Below are 21962 nucleotides of genomic sequence, written 5' to 3' on the forward strand. Positions count from 1 at the left end.
TTCGGCACCTCACGGTTCTACAATATTCAATTTGAAATGGCTTTCAGATTTCCGATAAAAATTTATTTTTCTTTTTAATGCTATGATACAAGCGTTTTCTTTAAAAGCGTTTCTTATATGTATTATTTTCTAGTTTCCAGTCTTTAAAGCAGGGTACCTTCAAAATAATTAGCCTTATTTAAAAACATCTGCAGCTAAAACTGATATACGTAATAAAAACAAATTTAATATCCAAATTGTAGAAGACTTAGAAAGGTAAATTATGCAAATAAAGTTACCAAAAGTCTCCGATAAGAGAGATTTTAACGTTGTCGGATCGGAAAATAACTAAATTTTATTCGATTGAATTACTTTTTTTCAGTTTCATTAAAGTTCAAGCATGAGACAACGTGTTTGTAAAAGGAATTTTGTTATCGATTTTTTTTATAATTTTAACACTTCTGATATTTTGCACATTGTTATTCTCGATGATAATGCAATATTTTAATACTTTCAGAACTTAGTAATAACGTGTCAAATAAAATAAAAATTTTGTTTCGTATCACTGACAATAGTTGTTAAGGAGTCTCGGAAGCAATAGATTTTTAATATTAAAAGTACATAATTTTTAAAAATATTTGCTATTTAGCACGCCAATAAAATCATTTCAAAATTCGTTTTTTTTAAAAATTAAAAACTGTTTTTCAATATCTTTATGATGACAAAGTTTCCACATATTTATTTTTCATTTTAACATTTGTTTATACGTATTAAAAATACTATGTATTTGTTTTTTTCTCGTAAAAATTAAACAAATCTGAAACAGCGGTATTAAACTATCTGATATGCTTCATCTTTATTTATATTATTTGTAATTGGCTCAACTTTAGAATTAATCTTCGCAATACGATTTATTCATCAGTTCGAAACCGAGGCTAATAAAACATTCATTTTTATTACCTTTAGCAATTACTTCGAGGCGTATCAGACTTCACATGAATAATAACTTCTCCATTTCTTCTCGAATGTTCCACAACATTTGCAAACGTTAGAAAAACGCCATGCAAACTCAATTATTCATAGAAAAAGATTCTATCGAGAAATAAAATTTAAAAAAAAGATCTGATCGGCAGGTGTTTCAGGTTGTGAAAGAAACTGGAGTGAAGCACTAAAGCTCTCCCTATTACTTGAAAGGACGTTGCTTAGCAACCGGTTGTTCCGGAAAACATTGAAAGACATGGCTGACATGCCAACATTGCAGATTATCAATCTCTAATGGAAGGCATAAAATGTAAGTAAAAGGATGAATTGGAAGAATATGGACTCAAAAGGAAAGAAGAAATAGGTTTATTTTTGGAAACAAAATTGTAGGGAGATAAAGTTATCAACAGAGGAGCGTTTTAATTTATCTCAACTTACAATTTCATTTGACAGAACTTGCCTGTTTCTGAAAGAGTTTGTGTAAATAATTTGATAAGACAAGATCGGTTCTATAAATGATTCAGTTAGTTTGTAGAGGAAGAATATGCGGACTGATACATTAGGTCATTATTGAAAGCGATGAAGGAACTGCTTTCTTCGTGAAATATTCAAACGAATGATTGGTTGTGATTGGAAAATGTTAAGAAAGTTGTTTTATTCTCCGTATTTAAATTTCTATACTATTTACTTACATATTAAATAAGTTTTATTTTGTTTTATTCATTTGTTTTATTTTATAAGTGTAGAAATAAACGAACAGTGAAATACAGTCTTGAGAACTAAAACTGCTGCAAATATTCTGTAAATTTAAGAGTTGTATTCTGAAAGACCTAAGTGAGATGCAAATTTAGTGAAGCTATTTTTAAAAATAATTTTTTCGGGTGTTATAAAAATATTATATATTTTAATCTTTAATTTATAATTGATTAATTATGGAATGAATGGGTTACCGTAAGTAATAATTTATTATCTTAATTATAGTATAATCGTATATCCCGCTATTAATAATTATAATATCATAGTTATTGATGATGGGATCTTATTATAAATGATTTTCCACAAATTCTTTACCTCAACGTTCCACTCGTACATCATCTAAACTTAATCAAACTAACTGAATCAGTGATAAATGAATTCTGAAAATATCAAAATGCTCTTTTGTTATAATGATGACAAACAAATATGCAAAATTTTAGCATTCTAGCAGGAAAAGAATGAAAAATCGATTATAAAATTCAACCCAGGCAAAAATGAAGCCAAGGTATGCGTAAAAATGGATAATAGATTAAAATTTCAGTTAAAGTTTGTTGGAATTTAATGTTAGAATAATTAGATACTTAATTATGAAGGCATATTGTTATATGGCTTTTTTTTAGTTTAACATATTTTTAGAATCTAATCTACTTGAGTACTGTTTTAAAACAAATGACGATAATTGTTGAAACGTACGCAGATGGCAAAGCCGATATTTGAACCAGCGCCTCCTTTTTTTCTAAATTTCCATACTACAGTATAAGCCCCATTGTAATTCTTTCTCTACTAAGGAATGCATAAAATATTATAAATTTCATGGAAGTTTGAAGTGGATAATAATATTATATCACCTAGAAAGAAAGGATTTTAATGAAATATTACCGTTTCTATTAATTTTATTTTTAAAGATTTATTTTCAAATTTAATTATAATTATTTTACTAATAATAATTATTCACTGTAAAATGTCAATTATACTCAAACATTGATTTTTTTAAATAGCATCTACATCAGTCTTTTGAAGAAATATTTAGCATTTATTAATTTGAATTCTTTCTCAGTTTTGTATGCATTCATTAATTTCTTTTTGTTTGAAATTTGGGATTCCCTTTAACTTTACATTTGACTATTCAATATAGTGAAATTTAGGAAAAAGTAATGATGAATTCATTTATTTTTTTATATAATTTAAATCGATATTTACGTTTTTGCAAATTTAACATGAATTAAGTAAAATTTTTATTTATTCTTGAAGAGAACTTTATTGCAAATAAAAAGTCTGTCGAGGGGAAAACTATCGAAATGTTTTAAAACATACATTTATGTCATTACTACAGCAGACTCTTAACCAATTCCGGTTGTTACACAATTTTAATTATTTTCATATGTCTTAAACTTTATTTCAAATTTTCTCAGATTTTCCCCAAGAGAGAATTAAAACGGACCTTGTAGAAATTGTATTAAAATAGTATTTAAAAAATTCACTTTTTTAGAGATTTTTTTAAGAAATCATATCTTACTTCGATTAATACTATAGAATCAATTTAGATTCTTTTAAGATTTAAAAAAATGCTATTTTCTCATTTATTTACTATTTGGTTTGGATGCAACGGTATGATTCAATCATAGAGTAATATTCTTAGGATGAAAAGGTAAGACCTATTCACATCAGAAATTTCATCGACACACTTGCAAGTCAAGGAGTATCTATTTCTTTCTCTGTGTGTCTTCAGTTTGTTTATTGTTGGACTCAAAGGAAACGCTAAGCCAGAATATCACAATGACATCGAAACGTAAGATGTAATTTCAGACAATTCAGATAGCCTATCTAGTGAATATGCATCAGTTGTTGCTGACAATCTTCGTAACGTGTGGGAAGGATTTCACTACCGCGCGGATGTGATCATAGTTAAATTATTACGCAATCAAACATAATCTTTTCGTATAGATACTGCGTTGTATAGGCACTGTGTTTTCTTCCCGCTCTTGTTTACAAGGAAGTTGCAGCCATTTATAATTCTATGCATTTGTTTCTTATTACTCTGCATTATCATTAAACTGCCCTTAAACGGGAAAAATTTTCTCGAAATGCTTATAATTTTAAAAGACTGATTAAATTATATAAAGTTAACTCTAAGTTAAAGTTAACGTTCTGCCTAAAACCGAAAGGATGTCTGTTTTGAGGAATGAACTGAAGACGATGTAATGAGAAGCCAGCATGAGTGTGTTAAATCTTATTGCTACTGGCAAGCATAAATTTAATCGCCAATTTAAAAGGCCCATGAAGATGAGTAAAGCAAACGAAATGGACTGGAACAACACGCTTTTAAGTTGCACTGTAAAGTCTATTAAATACAGATATAAATAGATGCTTTGCCGCTATTCCGGTAAGTGCAAATGAATCGCAATTAACCTTCACCAAAATAGAATCTGAAGACGGAGTTCCCGAAAATAACTGAGTCAGACATCAAAGGACCCATTCGGCATTTTTAAACTCTAAAGCAGACAGACGGATCAATCAATACGCCGATCAATAATGTGATTCCAAATTTGGGGCACTCATAAATGGGCAACCTCAGACAATGGGAAGAACCTTCTATCAATAATGTAATGGCTTATTAATTGCAAGCATGGAGTTGATTTTTTTTTGTACCACACAACTTTATTTTGAATTCGAGTCTTTTATTTTTTGGTGATGTTAGTACCACCATGCGAAACGCACAGAATGCCGTTGTAAATTAACTTTTAATGTTTAAAAAGATAAATTCTGGAAAGAAAAATACACTTTCTTTTGTTATAGTTAAATCATCAGCGTATTAAAGCTCATAACAGCTTTTAAAATAGTGTGTATTTTCTATAATGATCAACTGTTTCCGAGTTATTTTTCATTTTTATCTCTTTTTCATGCAAATGAAGACTTTACTATCTTTCCATTTACATCCAAGCTAACATAGGGTTATCGAAAGAGAAGGTAGGCATAATAACGTCGTATTTCTCAAAACAATGAGTACATTTGAAGAAAAAAAATGCATTACAATATTTAGAAATGGACATACGAGTTTCGATATGAGTATCAACATCTGGTAGTAACTACCGCTACTGAAGTATCTCAGGTGTCACCGTTTCAGTTGCAGTTTATGTGATTAATCAGTAATTATTTTGCTGTATATAATTTTTTTATGTATAAAGGAACAGAAGTTAATATCATGTCATTATTTCTCCCCATTTGTGCGAAAAAACTGAAATAGGAAGTTCCTGAAATACTGAATTGAACAGAATGGCCCACTCTTTTGTTTCTTTCCAATTTTTTATTAGATTAGATTTTATTATTTAACTTTTGATTAGAGGAAAAAAATTTAAATTCTTTAAGCGTGTATTGATTTTAGGGTCAAAACGGAAATAGCTTTATATAGCCGTCATGAATTTCAATGAATAAATTATGGAGAAAAATATTGCATCTAATTAATTTAATTTTTGCATCTAAATATATAATTGAAGTTTACTTTTCTATGGCAGTAACAACTGCTTATAAATAAAAAAAAAAAAAAAAAAAAAAATTGGGGGGGGGGGGCATGACCTTAAAAAGGCCTGGAACATTTCAAAGGTTCCCACAAATTGGTTGGTGCGCTTACTTTGCATTTCCCTTGTCTCAGACGTTTGGGGATGACAGGTAAGGGGAGATGAGTAGCCATAAGACGAGGTGACTTGACCTTGCGTAGGTGTCGCAGGTGACCGATGGGTCTGCCCACCTCCAGGTGCCTCACTCGATAGTTGAGCAGCTTCTTTTTCACCTTGTTGGGGTTGCCGTCATTGTAGATGAGGGATACGATCTCTTCTGTCCATGTAGTCCCTGAAGGAAAGAAAAACACTTGGTTAATATTAAAATGGTCTTTAAATTTGATTCCCAAAATGAAAGATTCGACGTTTTTTGTTCATTAGATAACTGTATTAAAAGAAGAACAGAAGCGTTTTGGGTGGGATTACTGAAGACCAAATGAAAAAGTCAAATCTTACAACCAAATCAAATGTATAGATGTGTTGGTATTATGTATGCTGGTATAGATATGTGTTGGTTCGTGGTATTAGGAAGTTTTCTCTCAAGTTTTGTGGCACTGTGAATTTTTAGTATTTACCAGTAACAAATTGGCCTAGGACGTAGATAAGTTATCTCATTGGTCATCATTAGCTATCGTTTTTTCCGTTATTAGTCATGATATTTTATCAATATTAAAGCTTTAAAATAATATAATAAAACTAGCATTCAGAATTGAACAGTTTGTTTAGGCAGTCACAGCTTTAAATATTACTAATGTGCATGCTATTTATTAATGTAGAATAAGTATATTTGTGTTATACAATCTTTGTTGAAGATGAAAAACTAAAAGGTAACAGCAATGTGAAGACCGAGTTGGTTTCCGAACTGAGAGATCAAGGTACGACCCCCGATTCACAAAGAATCTACGTGAATTAAATCGGATATCGGGAGTAAAAATTTCTCAAGGTGTTGTGGCAAACAAGTTCAGGAGAGAAAATAGTTACAGTTCAGGTATAGTTCTGATTACCTTTCCAGGATGCAAAATGCCCAAATCCGTCCCAAACTGACTTCCGTATTGCTTGAAAATGGAAGTAATCGCTTAGTTAATAAAAAACAAATCTAACTAATTAATACATTTTTTGCACATTTGGAGTTTTATTTATTTTGTGTAATGTAAAGGTTTTCTTAAAAGGAAGCAGAGATTTAAATCCCAATGTTATTATAGACTCAAAAATTTATCCGTCGGAAATAAAGCTAATTTTCTAGTGTTTAATTCAAATGCTTTGATAATAACAATGAAATGAACTTGACAAAATGTAACGCAGTAAATCCATCATATTTCGTACAGTAAATTCATTTTTTTCCTGTTTCTCATAATGCGTTGAAGCATTGTGGGACTCAATTAAGTTTTTATACGTCTATGGATCATTTTATGAGTTTCCATTTCTTCGCTACATGACAGTGAACGAGAAGAGATCACCAGCTGTTTCTGCTCCCCCTCTCCCATTTTCATAGTGAAACCGATGACAGATCGATTTTAGAAATCAATTGATCTTAGTTGTGTTAAAATAGGCAGGTTCGGGCAGGTAATCAATAGTCAGATATTAAGAAACCTTTTTGCTCTAAGTGCAGTGATAATTAACTTTTTTTCTGTTGGAAATCGGGTACAGAATTTAAATAATAAATAAAATATTTTAGGTAGTTTGTATAAGATGTATCTCTATATGTAAATGTTGTGCTCAAAATTTTTCATCTTATCCTCATGAAATGAAGGCATGAGAAGTTATGTCAGATTGCTACATGGATCACATAATTCGTATATTTTACACATTTCATTGACAACCTTTTCATTTAACCTTCTAACTAATTATAGATTCTGAACTTATATTAAAGTTATTGCATTTTTTTCTCGCTTTTTTTAAGAGATACATAGATTAAAATGAGAAATAATTTCAAAATAATATATGTGAAGTATTATTACATTTTGATAGGCTTGATTGGCATTGGATTTATATTAAAATTTTGAGGGGTTTTTTTTTCACAAAATAAGCTCTAGCCAGAGTTCAACCAATAAATGTTATTTTCTTTATATTTGTAGGACAATGCGTTATATTAGCAAGAATGAATCGTGTAGGGCAAAATGCGAATAACACCAGTGGTTGTAACGGCCCCACTTCCGTTTATCTCCAATTACAGGAAAGCAATTTCAAAGACAGTATGAAGGTATTTTGAAGTACTAAACATGGGACCAGCATAAAATAAAATGCGACAATGAAACTAATAAAGAATCCTTGTTGGCGTGGCAAAAATGGAATAAGTGTTGTCAAAAACTTCCTTTACTATTGTACACATAAATGAATGAAAGCAATATTGAAGGCGTTACCTCTGAAATATACAAATCTTTTTTATCTCCCAAAATAAAGAAGAATAAACTAAAGAAGTTTCGTCGTACCAGTAAAGTGTTGTCTGGTATTTCATCCTGAAAATGAAAGAACATTGATGACTGAATTTGAGAAGGCACACAAATAGTGAACAGACAAAAATAAGTTTCGCAGGAAATTGAAAATGGCACGAAAATCATCCGCAAAAGGCAAATACTTGTTTTAGTCTTTGGCGATATAAAAGATGAAAATTGGATCATATAAAACGTAAACGAAAAAAATGTTCATAAGAACATCCTTGAATAATATATTTCATTGATAATGGAACTATGATCGAGGATTTTGGATTATATTCCACCCACTTTAGAAACATCTGAAATCATAGAACAAAAATCTTCATCCATCTTTGATGGCAGATTGACTGAGTTGAAACGAAACGTGAGCTCGAGATAATCTGTTAGACAAACCAATACGGTGGATAATCCGCTGACTGCATATGAATGAACCTCCATTTTGAACTATTGTTCACCGTATTTCTGACATATTCTTGAAAATAAAGTATAATCTTCAGCATAGTTTCTGGTAGTAGGTTTATTGAGAAATGCCGCTGATGTTGACGCGATTCATCAGATTCTAATGAAATCGGTACACCGTGCTTTCCTTTTCAGGCTGTCACTTGTCTTGGCTTTTGATCTTTTCGAAATGTTTTTTATTTTATTAGTTGTATGGTTAATTAATAGTTGTTTATTAATTATTTTATTAGTCTTTCCGATCACCATTTTCCTAGAATGAATTGACTGATATGAAGCGTCTACATGATGATCAGTTTAAGTTTTACTTTTCAAGGATAGGCGTCAAAGAAATGCATAAAAAAGTCTATTGTTGGATTTCAGCTCATTTCAGTATAGTTCTATTTAAAACAATAGCTCATATCAAATCTTTTTGGAAAAAATGAAGCAAGCATTTTTGAAATTCATATTTGTAAGGAAATATTTCCCCACTGAACTGAAAGCAAAAATAAATCTCAAAATTCAAATAATACGTTGAAAACTTCCGCAACGAGTATAATTCGTTCCCGAATCTTTCTCGCAAAGCGAAACGATTTCATTTATCATCTTTTTCTTACTGTGCCTGATAGAAATGAGAGTTTTATTTTCTCCATACTGCGGTGATCTACCTTAAGGTAAATTCTAAAAGCCAGAAATGATAGCAAAAGTTGTTGAAACGAAACGCAGAGAATATACTGGAATCAATGTTACGAATGTGCTTCCCAATGTCTATTATTTAGATGTCATTGGAGGGAATCCGAGGAAAATAGTATAAAGCAAATAAAGCATGAAGCAGCCTTCTATAATGTGTTCAAATGTTTTAGCTTTTTGCAAGGAAGTTATTGCCTTTTGTAATCAAGGTAATAATTCTGATTGACATTTTAAATTTCCTCAACTAGTACATTATTTCGAATTTGTTATATTGATTCCCTGCGCAATTAATTTCATTGTAAGGAAGAGAGTTTTACAAATATTTTAATGGTTGTTGAATGGATGTTAAGTGAACAAACCCTAATTATTTGGCGAGAGCTCCATTAAAATTCGACTTCCACCATTTTTGTTCTAGAACCTTCGATCCATTTCACGGAAACTATAAAAAGCGGTGGTGCACAGATGAGAGAAAGAGTAGTCGGGATCAAACATGTAGTTGAGCGAGGTCTATTTTTGGAGAGTTAATCTCCAGAGCACTTTGTGCTGTTGCGATTGTTTAAAAATGATTTACTGCTTGTGTGTTGTTTTTAACTGCAAGAGATATTTCTTACATACTGTTTGGCTGTTATTTTGTTACTGTTTATTCATATTTTCGTATGAAAAAATGTCCTTATCCCTTACTGGACCTATAGGACTTTTTCATCGGGCGCATTTTTCCCTCAACAATATATTAAACATTGGAAATTTTAAGGTGATAAATCCATTAAGTAAATTCTAAATTTAAACTTCCGTGACAATCGGCCATCTCGACAGTGCTCTCTTTACTCTGAAAATTCCCTTCCAGCTTCTTCACCTCAATGGTACTTCATAACTGACACGAATGTTAAGCCTGACTGAAAGGCATCGCGTGATGCAACTCATAGCTCATTATTTGATAATGATTGGATTTTATCTTCATTGCTTTGAAGTTTCTTGGACTCGAACCAGACCACAGATTGAACGAATTTACAAAGAAAAAAAAACCCTTTTTTTTTTTAAAAAAAAAGTACTTGTTTTCAATCAGAAATTAACTTTGGATAACATAATATTTGGGCCATGTAAGGGTTTTTGAGCTCTTGACCGTACTTTGCCTTTGAATAAATCAAGAAATAAAAGCAATGGATATTAACAGGATAATAACTTTTAGGAGACATCCTTTCTGCGATTGAATTCTAAAAATAGTGATGCACAAAATGCAATGGCAGATGCTATCACGTCTAAAACCCTATAATGCTCTAAATCTCCTTTAATTTTTTAATTGCCGATTTTCTTCATTCACATAGTCATAATTGGAGATTTCAAAAGTACTTGCATGAGAGAATAAAAAAGGATTTAATATCCCTAAATGGATATTAGATCCTTTTATATTATCGAATATCCTAAAATGATGGAAAATATCCGGATATCCCTAAAATGCATGCATGCTTTAAATAACTATTGCATAAGCAATTAAAAATCCTTATCAAAGTTTCATAGACCTAAACTAATTTCAGCTAGACAATTGTGTTAATTTAATTTTAAAAAACTATTATAAATAGATTTCAAGATATCAAAGGATCAAGATATCAAGATATTACAAATAGATTCAAAAAAGTAGAACAAATGGAACGTTCGAGCAAACGTCTGTCACAATAAATGTTTGAACATTTATTGTAATATAAAACTTCTTTTTTGCTTTATAGACATTAAATCATTTTTTCGGTTACTTTTTACATAGATAATCCCACATTTAGGTAAAAGTTTTCGTTTTTTTAAAAAAAAGAACTGTACATGATATGCATTTATACTCGCAGTAGCGAAATTGAAGTCGAAATGTAAAAGGTCATGTATTAATGTAAGCGGAAAAGAGGTAAAACACTATTCGTTTGAAATAACAAGACAGTACTTTCTTTTAATATGGGTTGAGTTTGGTAGAATTTTGGCAATTTAACGACATCATATTTTCATAGATTTTACTAGGCCTATTTCCATAAATAACGCGCTCTAAAAGGCATTGACAAACTTTAATAATAAGTTAGACATACAGAAGCAAACCATTATTGTGATGGACCATGGGATCAGTACGTTACAGAAGATTGTTAGTCAACGAATTAAATAATAAATAAACTAGATAAAATATTGCTACATGTTTAAGGAAACTGACAGATACCATATTGGCAGGTAAGAAGCAGCATCGATAACAAACTTATGGAATATTTAAAATAAGAGTTCAAATGAACTGCCTTTCGATGAGATACACACTTCGCATATTATTCATGCCATTTTATTATTGGACAGTTGTAAATTAGCATCCCATAACACCCGTCTTGAATATTTTAGTTGATGTGTCTTTCTTTTCCTTAATTCACTACAACCCCTTAGATTTTCGGCGTGGTGATCTACTGCAAAAATGACTTTGATCTGCTCTCTTGATACCTGTAAACGACCTTTCGGAATGCCCTGCGTCTATAAAATTATAAATAGAACTCGATCTCAATGAATGGACATAATCTATTCAAAGACGATGCACGTTACTTGAGTTTGCCATTCACCATCATTAATCCATCAAAGGTAATAACAGGAATTCGATTAATTAGCACTTTACATAAAAAAAAGAGATTGTGATTTCGGGCTATGTTTATAATATGTTTTTACTTGGTTACTATGGCGAATATAATGCTTAGTATATCATTCTTTTCAGATCCTATAACATTTTCCGAATTTTTGAACAAAAATTTTGGAAAACTTTAATAAAGATTCAGATACTATAAATGAGCTACATAGCATCCTTCCCTTTCCTTAAAGAGAAAAAAAATTGTAATTCATGTCATTTAAATATTTGTTTTACTAATCATTAAAAGATGAGTAAAAGTTAATAGCTATCAATTTCAATTTCCGTTTCCTGTTACTGGCATATTTATGTATTTCACGTTCGCTTGTACTCATCTCCTATGGGAGTGCATACAGGTGACAATAAGATGCAATTCTATAAATGTTGCAATCAGCGTCGCTTCATCCTGTTTCTCTTTTATGAGTTATTTGTTATTCGAACACAAGAACCGATTTATTTATCGTTTATGAATCAATCACCAACTTCAGAACAACAGCGAAGACAGTAATAAGAAATGATGTTCTTATTAATAATATTATTATTATGGGAAAACTCTTAAATAAAAAAATTTAGAAGGAATTATAAATGACAAATACTCTTTTTAACACAAATAGAAAATGAACAAAAATGAAATAAATTGGTTAATAAATTCAAATATTTTGGTTTACATTTCAATGAGTTCAACACATTTCACTGCGCTCCACGTCATGGCAGGAAATATTTATTAAAATAAAAATATCCAGAATAATTCGAATTGTATCACGAATAAAATAAATCTCAAATATATAAATGAAATGTTCATTATTTTAAAAAGAATGCGAGTCGTCTCCCCTAAATTTTTTCGTCAGAGAACGCCTTGCATGGCATTGGCGTATAATAATTACGAAATATTTGGCTTGAATTTAGGATTTTTACGGAATCTATTGTGTGATCCTTGGCGAGAGTTTTTGGCGATGAATCCCTGGCACGCAGTTAATATTATCCGCAAATCTGTTTTAGACACGTTTTTACTAACTAACTGAAAATAAAATTTAACATCTAGGTACAATTGTAGTCTTAAAATCACATGCCAAATTTGATATATTTCTGTCATTGTGTTTTTGAGTTGTCCCATTTACATCCTTTTAAAAATACAAAACGACAGACATTCAACCTTATGTTGGATTTAGCTCAAAATTAGATAGGTGTCTAAACTATCGATATTAAATCCAAGTGACCAAATTGTATTCATCCAGCTTTCTTGGTTTTGTAATTATTGTGTTATTTTATATTTGAACAGTAGAACATACAATCTTCCTCTGAATAGATTTTGCTCTCAATTTGATAGAAATTTATATACTTAGTGTAAAGATCGTTTACCAAATTTCCTCTTTTTAACTCAAAGCGTTTTTTATTTATTCTTGTCACAGATGGATAGACAGACATAATGCTAAAAATGTGTCTTTCAAACTTATGGCAAACTAAAACGTAGAGATTTGTCAAAATCTTGACGAAATTTTTTAATGATTACAATACTTTCTCTATACTTGGTATAGGAGAAAGTAAAATTCAATAATTGACTCATATTTCTAAAGACCCTCTTTGCCACACATGATTAAGAAATTATATTTAATTAGGACAGAGAGGATGCATGTTGTTCCATGCGGCAGTTTGTTACATATTTCTTCATCAGAATTTTCGCGTCTGTTTCAATGGAGCGGGGTACGGTAATGAAGAAGAGATAAGAGATTTATTTCAGTTTGTCATCTGCTTCCGACAGATATTTCCCAACCATCTGAGCAGAACAGATGTAGCTGAATGGAGTTCAAAACGAGGCGGCTTCTCAATATGGATAAATAAAATTTTTATGAATTCAATCTAAATCTTTTCTTCCTTGCATTCTCCGTCTTTAAAAACGAAATGAAAACTCCTTTTGGATGAAATTTTTTCAAAAACAAAATTGTTTATCACAATGAAAAAATAGATTTTTATTTCAACGATTCTGATACCTTTTGGATTGAAATATTGTTCTTTTTTATTTAATGCAATTTTTGTAAACAAATCAAATTTTTATTCCTATTAGGACAATATACTGTTCGATATTCTGAATGCCGTTCAGTATCTTTATGATATCGTAAGTATAATGTTATGCAATTTGCCCTATTGAGGATATGTATTGAAATAGACAGAAGTGAATGCCAAGTTATCAAGTGATAGCATGAATGAATTGAAGTGCTCGAAATCATGGTGGTTATTCGATATAATTATAGAAAAAATTGACCTATTCGATACAGATCCACCTATTTTTGCCTAAATAGTAAAAAATAAAATAAATATATAAAACCTAGCTGCCATCTTATGCTAACCCGGAATTACAGGATAACTCTGTTTCCAGTTCAAGTAATATGGGTCCTGCTCCCATACACTAAAGCAGCTCACTATCAGACCATGGATTTTCACATTGAGATTAAAATGCTTATATATATGCAGTTGTTGAATATCACAGGAATCCACTTGAATGAACAGACATCGTTGTTTCTGAGACAAAGAAAAATAGAAATATGATTGAGATAATAACTCACAGGGTTCCTAGCACTGTTTCATACATACTTAAGGTTAACAAAGGTTATCAAGATAGATATCATACTTAAGGTTATCAAGATCATGTGATCTGGATGGAATCAAGTAATCTTCTATCAAGCCAAAAAATAATTCTTAGTGTAAGTGCAGCTTAAAGTGAACCGAGAACATTGCCATGTTTTGAGACGGAGATATCAGCAACGAAACAGTATTGAGCCCCTTTTATTGGTAAATTGTTGGATGGTAAAAATTTATGCTTATTTTGAAGCGTCAAAGAGTTTACCTCTTCTTATTTTTCTCATTAGTAATTAATATACTCATTCATCAAGCTTGTTTTGATGCAACAAAACTAGAGAATTCCACTAGATATAAGATGAATGAAGACGAAGAATGAAGGTTTCATCCTTTCAAACAACTGGACTTATGGTGCAGTACTTGTATCATGCTATTGACAGAAGTAAAATATTTACTCTACTGAATGTGCTCTGCATTTTATTTAGGAATGGGTGGATCTCCGATTTTAATGTATCAGGTACAGGTTGATAGCTATACTCGATTGAACAGGATTATTATAACTAAAGTTCACTTGCTCAGAATGCTCTAGAGCCAGTTCTATGGCTCCAAACGAAACAACATTTTATTAGTATGCAGAGGTGCGCTCTGCGGAAATCGATGTTTAAATTTTTGTCAATGAGCCAATACCTAAAGTGATTTCTGCAGATTCTTTATAAAAAACAAAATAAAGGACAATTTATTTCGCAGTTAGTAAAAGTAAATTTTTGTAGATTTATTTTATCAATTTCGGATGATACAGACAAAACACATAAAACTACAAAATTTTTATAAAGACTTGAAGAAGATCTTGAAATCAAATGACACATGAAATTAAATGATAGTTTAAAACAAGCCAACGAAGTGTGTCTGTGATTTCTTTGATTCTGGACGAATGTATCGTTTCTGAAAAGCACTGGATTCTACTCTTTGTGGAAAATGGTAACTATGAAAAGAGGCTCTTTCCGTAAAGTTATTTTATCAAAATAATAGCAAAGCGGTTACAGCTCTTTGGAATTCCAGAAATAAGAAAATGTTAGAAGTGAACCAACGTCCGGATCGTGTCGTTCACAGAATGTTCAAAATATTTAAGATAACAGGAAGACTCGACGTTCTTCCTGGCAGAGGCCGAAAACAAGTGCACATTTCTACCATTGAAGACTTTGCTACTGGTGCCTTAGATTTAGCAAATCATTCACCATATGGTACTGCAAGTATGCCAGCTATAGCAAATGAAGTCGACATACCGATATCCACGGTAAGAAAAGTCGTGTGTCAAATTTTCCGCCACTATCCATACAAGAGTGCAAATACAGGATGATACAGAAAGTCCGCTTATATTTGCACTACATTTTCTAACATGAATGAATGTGGATGACTCTTGGTCCCGGAATATTCTGTGGAGCAACGATATTCACTTTTATTTAAACGAACAAATGAACACACGCAACTGACGGATTTGAGCATAAGAGACTAGTACGTTTATGATAAGGCCATTTTTTTAGGAATCAATACCCACAGAATTCATTACATATTCCGTAAAAGGCTGAAAATATTATGGTTCCCGAATTGCAACAGCAGACTGCCTTTATAATACTGTTTTTATGCAAGACACTGCATCACCTCACATTAATCGAACAGTTCGTATTTTCTGACTTCGAGCATTTGATATGTCGTTATTTTAAAACAGTATGGTCACCACGATCGTCTGATCTGATACCATGCGATTTTTGCTGCGGGGATGTTTGAAAGACTTTGTGTCTAAAGATAGATAGCTGCCAGACGATCTCGATCTCTTATCTTAAGAACAGTATTAGGCTTTACATCCGCTGAATCCCACAAGACACTTTACGCTATGCAGTAGAAAACACAGTTCTGAGAATGGAATGAATGATTGGCAATAATGAGGGTTCACTGAGTATGCGTAATACTATTTTTCTTTATTTTGTCTTGCCGAGTGGCATGTTCTATTTTTGTTCACGCAGATTGCATCGCATGAAATTATCTCCTTTATTCAATATTATTTGGAGTCATAGATCCGATTCCAGAGCTTTCTGATTTAGAGAAATTTAATTTTACCAACTATGAAACCTCCGGGGGCACCTCGAAATGAGGATGAGATGTTCCCGGTATGGTGGTTGGATCTCACCACCCTGGAGAGTACACGAAAAGATGGGGGTGTGGCTCCTCCCATCAATGACGAGATGTACTTACTTAGGGAAGGGTTGTACCGCAGCCAGTGATGGTCCTTAAGATTCAATCACAGTTCCCGCTAGTGCTGCTGTTGCGGCGGTCCGGTCATTCAGTATCATTTATCCGCGTACCTTCGGGCGGTTCGGAGAGTCAGTGATATGACTTTACCAAGGATGAAATAAATTTTCTTTTATTCTGTTTTTTACAAAAAGAAAATGAAAAATGTGGACTTTTAATTTTTTTTTATTTATTTTCGCAGAGTGCATCATTTGTACTACATACTACTGAAATTTTGTTTCGGTTCGAGATATAGAACCGGTTCTGGATTCTTTTGAATAGGCGAACTGTAATTATAACAACACCGTATTTAATATTTTAACTTCATACTTTTGTACCTGACACATTTGCTTAATAGTTAGTACCTGATATAGCTGGTAATCGAGTCTTTTCCCGTCGGATTGAAACCAGATACTCGGGAGGTATAGGTTTTCGTACTTGAGCTGAGACTGGTACTTGATACAATTACGAATATTGAATGACGCCTCTTCGGAAAATGATGATGACGATGTGACAGTGGCCTTGGTTTTAACAGTGATTGCCATTTGAGTGAAAAGAGGAAAGGAAAAGCTTTGTTGATATAGTTAGTATAAAAGAAAGCAGGAAGTCTTAAGGGGTGGTTCCCTTTTTTAAAAGACACTAACTAAAAAAGTTGGTTCTCAAAAAATATTTAATTAATAAATAATCGAAATATTAATGTTCTTCTTAACTAACTGCGAAGCGTATTATCGCACAAAAATTCACTTCTACTCTGCTTCAAATTTAAAAAATTGCCATTTCAATTATATCAGGTTTTTAGTAAAAATTTTTTAAAGTAAAAATCTTTTTCAAATTTCGATAAAATTTTTCAACAATACTTTTCCTTCATATATTCACTTAAAACAAAATATAAAAATTGTAAATAACAATGTGTGAATAATAAATATTTTGATAGGTACTATATATATATATATATATATATATATATATATATATATATATATATATATATATATATATATATATATATATATATATAAATTCCATGTATTTAACCGTTAGTATCCTTCATTCGATTGTCAAAATATGATTTACTGAGAAGCATAAGAGGGAAAAGACTGTGACTAAAGCAGAGGAAGATGGGAAATGCCCGCTTTATAAGATATCGCTTAGTCATAAAAGTGCTTAAATTCTGTGCAATAAAAAGCGATGGATATTTTCTATTTGAAATTGATTTCCGATCTTCAGTTTATGACACTGTTGATCTCTGAGAAGCACGAGCCATAAAAACCTCTGATTGGCCTAATCAGTTTTTATGATCGAACCGAGGACAAAATGTCTTCCAGTTCCGTGACGTATTCATGCCAATCGTTAACACATGAAATTCCTGTAAACTATTCAGACTTTTTACCTTTTATGCTTCCACCGAGGATGGGGTAAAAGAGTTCATAACACAGGTGATATATTGAGAGGCGGAGAAAGTTTTCGAAAGTATCTAGATGAGAGCGAAGGTCGTTCCAATGTCAAAATAAAACTGCGACGTGCCGGATCACTGCCACAGACATCCGGCATGAATATTGCATTCGCCATCCGGGAATGAGAAGCATTTATCCCGAGATTAGAATACTCGTGCAAGAACTGCCCGGCGGGATCGTGATTTAAGACTCTTAATCTGATAGGAATGAATGAGGGTTGCCGAAATAATTTTTCATGACATCGGCTTGAATAATAGGGCTCCGTAATGCACCGTTGTAATGTAGAAAGATGAGGAATTTTTTTTTGCCGTCGTTGAAAATTGCTGAAACGAATAACGTGCCTGTCTCGTGTCACTTTCCAAAGCAAGAATAAAAAATTTGGAAAGAGAAAAAAAAATTCTGCAAAATTATCTGATTTATATACTAGGGGACATTTTATGTGATTTTATAAAGACATAAAGATCTGTTTGCATTTTTTTTTTCTGTAGGATGATAAAATATTATAACTATTAAAAAATTCGATTTTTTTTTATGAGTTAGTACATTTTATACAACCATGAGTTCGGAAAATACATTTTTGGAATTATCTATTTGTAAACACAATGAAGTAGAAATAGATCGATCCAGAAAAATGACAGTTGCAATATATCTTTTTATCGTAATTTGCAAATTTGCACATTTGGGGGGATATTTCCCTGTGGTAAATCTGTATGTTAGTCAGTCTATGTCCATAAGAATACAATGATTCACAAACTCAAATAGGTAGGCGGATAAAGTTAATAACATACATTTATGATACTAATTGTACACGCTTTTAAGAATTTGTATATGGTCTGCCAAAGGACTGCCCTTCTGTCGGTCAGTGTGTTTGCGAGAATGTGAACTCAAAAACGCGAAGACAGACGAATGAAGTTTGGCACGAGGTCTTTTCGTGAACATTGTGGATCTATAACAAATTTTGAACCAATCGGTAGAAATCCAAAATTTACATTCAGTTAGCTTCTCTTAATTAAGAAGCACAGAATTAGATTTGAGAAAGTCGAAGGATAATACGCTCTCTGGTTTTATTTTTTTAAACTAAAATTATATAAGAATAAGCAATCACATTTGTTAATACAAATTATCAACAAGAAAAAATAGGATGAAATGCTTCGGGCGCAACTTAACGAAACCACCTGATGAATGCTTTTACGTTCAAGATTTTAACATGATATAATTTGTAAACTGGTACACTATTTATAAATAGCTTCATGTGATATATGTGTTGAAAAAATGGTTTAAAATGCTCTAAAGAGAAGATTTTAAACAATTAAATTTGTAGCATAATTTCTTTTGGAAATATTCTTTCTCACAAAAAAAGAATATTTCAAAATTTTCTAGTGGATTTTTTTAATTAAAAAAATCGCTTAATAACTTCGGAACATATTATTACAAAAATACATATTTACACCACTTTAAAATGTTTTCAGTTTTTCAGTGTAAAGCACTTATATTTCTTTGCAATTTTTCTCACGTCTTAATAAATTCTTTAAAATATTAGTAAGTTCAATATTTTTCATTATTTTAGTTACTGCATTAATATATGCACGCATTGCTTTGGTTCACTTCTCATATCCATAACTAAGAATAAATTCTAAAAATAACATAAAGGTAGACGAATCATGTACCATATCTTCCATTAGAAGTTCGAACCTATAAAAGATTATTATCGGTGTTTCCTGAAATGTGTCTCTTCTCCATCACCCTCTTTTAGCAATAATATCTGATAACATATATTTCCTGAGATCATAAAATTTACTACGATTTTTACAATACAATAAGTATTCTCTTGCACGATATAACTTTCATATTAAAAAGGCTAACATTTTCGAATCTCATTACATTAGTAACTGATTTTTATATTTGCATTGCTGTACATTTTAAAGCTATTTTACATATTTAATCTAAATTTTCTCAATTTTTTTATCTAAAATTCTATCAAATTTATTTTGATAGAATACCTTCATAATTAAAATCTAATGCATATCTTTTGTTTAAATCTGGTATAATAATTATTGGATATGATCTACAGTTCCTGAACAATAGAATAAATAATCTATCACACAGATGTTTTAATGCTTCACGATTGAAAAAAAAAATTCTGTTATTTATCAGTTGAACCCCAATATTAAAAGAGTTGATAGAAATACAGCTTATGTTTTAGTCCAAAAATGACATAATACATTTCTTAAGCTATCTTCAAAATTTTAAGAAAATTATTAGATAAAACTATAAACGAAAAGACTTTTGCTCTATACTTCTTTTTAGTCCAAAACAGCCATTTTTACAATTTTTTAAAACTTTTTTTTTTATTTTACTGAAATATTTTGCTTTTATAAATGTTTTTTCAATTTTTTTAATTCAAAAATTCAAATATTTACCCATTTTAGAACGCTTTTCAAAAACAATTCTCCCCGAACGTATCACATTCCTTAAATCTATTCGTACGTAATAATTATTGTTTTGGCTTCAGTCGGATATTTTCAACTCACGAATTTTTTTTTATTATTTCTGACTGACATACCAAATCACGAATTCCTCGCAACTTCTTCCCGCAAATGCAACACGCCATTAACCAAATACGTTAGCACAATTTCCTTTATTTCGGCATCTCCTCATTATTTAGCTGTCCTGTACAGCATTTAGGAGCAAAAGAACTCCCCGGACCGTGAAACGCTTCGACCTTCGCAGTAGTCTTTATTAGTCATTTTATTTTCATTATGACATCGGTGAATTTTGGCAAAAAAAGCAGTAAAGTTTAGGCGAAAAAGTTTCCTGCCATGGCAACACCGGCAACGTTCGATGTTTTCACGTAATGGGTGGAGTGAGTTGTGAAAAAAGGTGAGAAAAAACAAATGAAATCGAAAAAAGTTTTATTTCTGAATTATCAATCACTTTTTTTCTCTAAAAGCCGCTTTCGTAACTTTGTAATTAATACTGGAAATTATCTGGAACCTTTAAGAGAATAAAAGCTTTCGTAAACAATGTATTTTTTTAACAAATTGCTTTCTTTCTTTCGCAGCTAACTGCAGTTACTCTTAAAATTGTTATAAACAGAATTTGTTGAACTTAAGAGATTAAAAGATGATGTAAGAGAACATCGCTTTTTTTTGTCGAATTACAATTTTCTTCATAATTAGTTTTGGTTTTTTTAATTTTAATAAAATGATATATAATATTAGAGCTAAACAATTAAAGGTTAAGAGAAATATCTCAATTAAAGATTTCGGCTGTTCTTGCAAATGACTTCTATTTGCAAAATCATAAGAGTTTTAGCAATTAAAAATGAAGCCATAACTCAAACACTCAAGTTAAAAATAAAGAAACGTATAACTTAAAATTGTTTAAAATTAAAATAAAGTAACTTCAGAAGCTGAAGTTTAGTTAATACAATGGATAAATACTGAGACCAAAAAGGCAATCTTTCATCTCCATTCGATAATTTAAAGTAGAGCATTTTAAACAGAGGGTTAAATCCTCAGTCAACATACGTAAACAATATAGCACGTTCTAATTTCAAAATTTTCTGTTTTTGCTATCAAAAATGGTAGAAAAGAATCGTTTCAATTTAAAATATTTCACTCATTAACTCTAAATTAACATTTTAAATCAAATTTCAATCTATTAATTATGGATAAGTGCTTAGTTTTCGAATTAAATTTGCACTTTTTTTGAGGGAAACAAAAACGTTAATGTAAACGGTTTTTCAGCAGGCGGAAGTAGAAATATACATTTAATTGCAATAGAGAATTTACTCTCTTTATACATAAGCATAATTTTGCAGATGTGTAACTGAAAAGAAGAGACTGTTGGAATGAATTTCAACTTATTTCATCACGGGAGCCATGATTCGTATAGGGGAGAAGTGTTAAGACGCGTTTGTCTACATAGTGGCACAATAGCAAAATGACATAAATTTTTCCTTTCAGTGATTTATTGTAAGTTTCTGATAGGGAATTTTTTGAAATGTGTCGATTTAGGAAAGGGAATCTTAGGTATATTAGAAAAGAATGAGTAAGTGCTAAAGATTTTTATCACTTCTCTCGAGGCGTGAGATTTCCCCACTCAGCAATTTCTTAGAAAGCATGTTAGAAATAATTAAATAAAAATGTTTCAACTGTATCAAGGAATAAAAGAATATTTTAGAATAAAG

The 21962-nt window shown here is 31.1% G+C and overlaps 1 protein-coding gene across 2 annotated transcripts in view; it reads right to left on the reverse strand.

Moving 5' to 3' along the window:
• LOC129975981 (sulfotransferase 1B1-like) overlaps positions 1-21962 on the reverse strand; it is a 97190-nt gene that overhangs the window by 11564 nt on the left and 63664 nt on the right. For both annotated transcript variants that reach the window (XM_056089299.1, XM_056089308.1), the window contains one exon: positions 5345-5562. In XM_056089299.1, the coding sequence (XP_055945274.1) occupies positions 5345-5562 (218 nt within the window). The remainder of the gene's footprint in view (positions 1-5344; positions 5563-21962) is intronic.

The sequence above is a fragment of the Argiope bruennichi genome, chromosome 1 (assembly GCF_947563725.1).
Source record: "Argiope bruennichi chromosome 1, qqArgBrue1.1, whole genome shotgun sequence".
Lineage (NCBI taxonomy): Eukaryota > Metazoa > Arthropoda > Arachnida > Araneae > Araneidae > Argiope > Argiope bruennichi.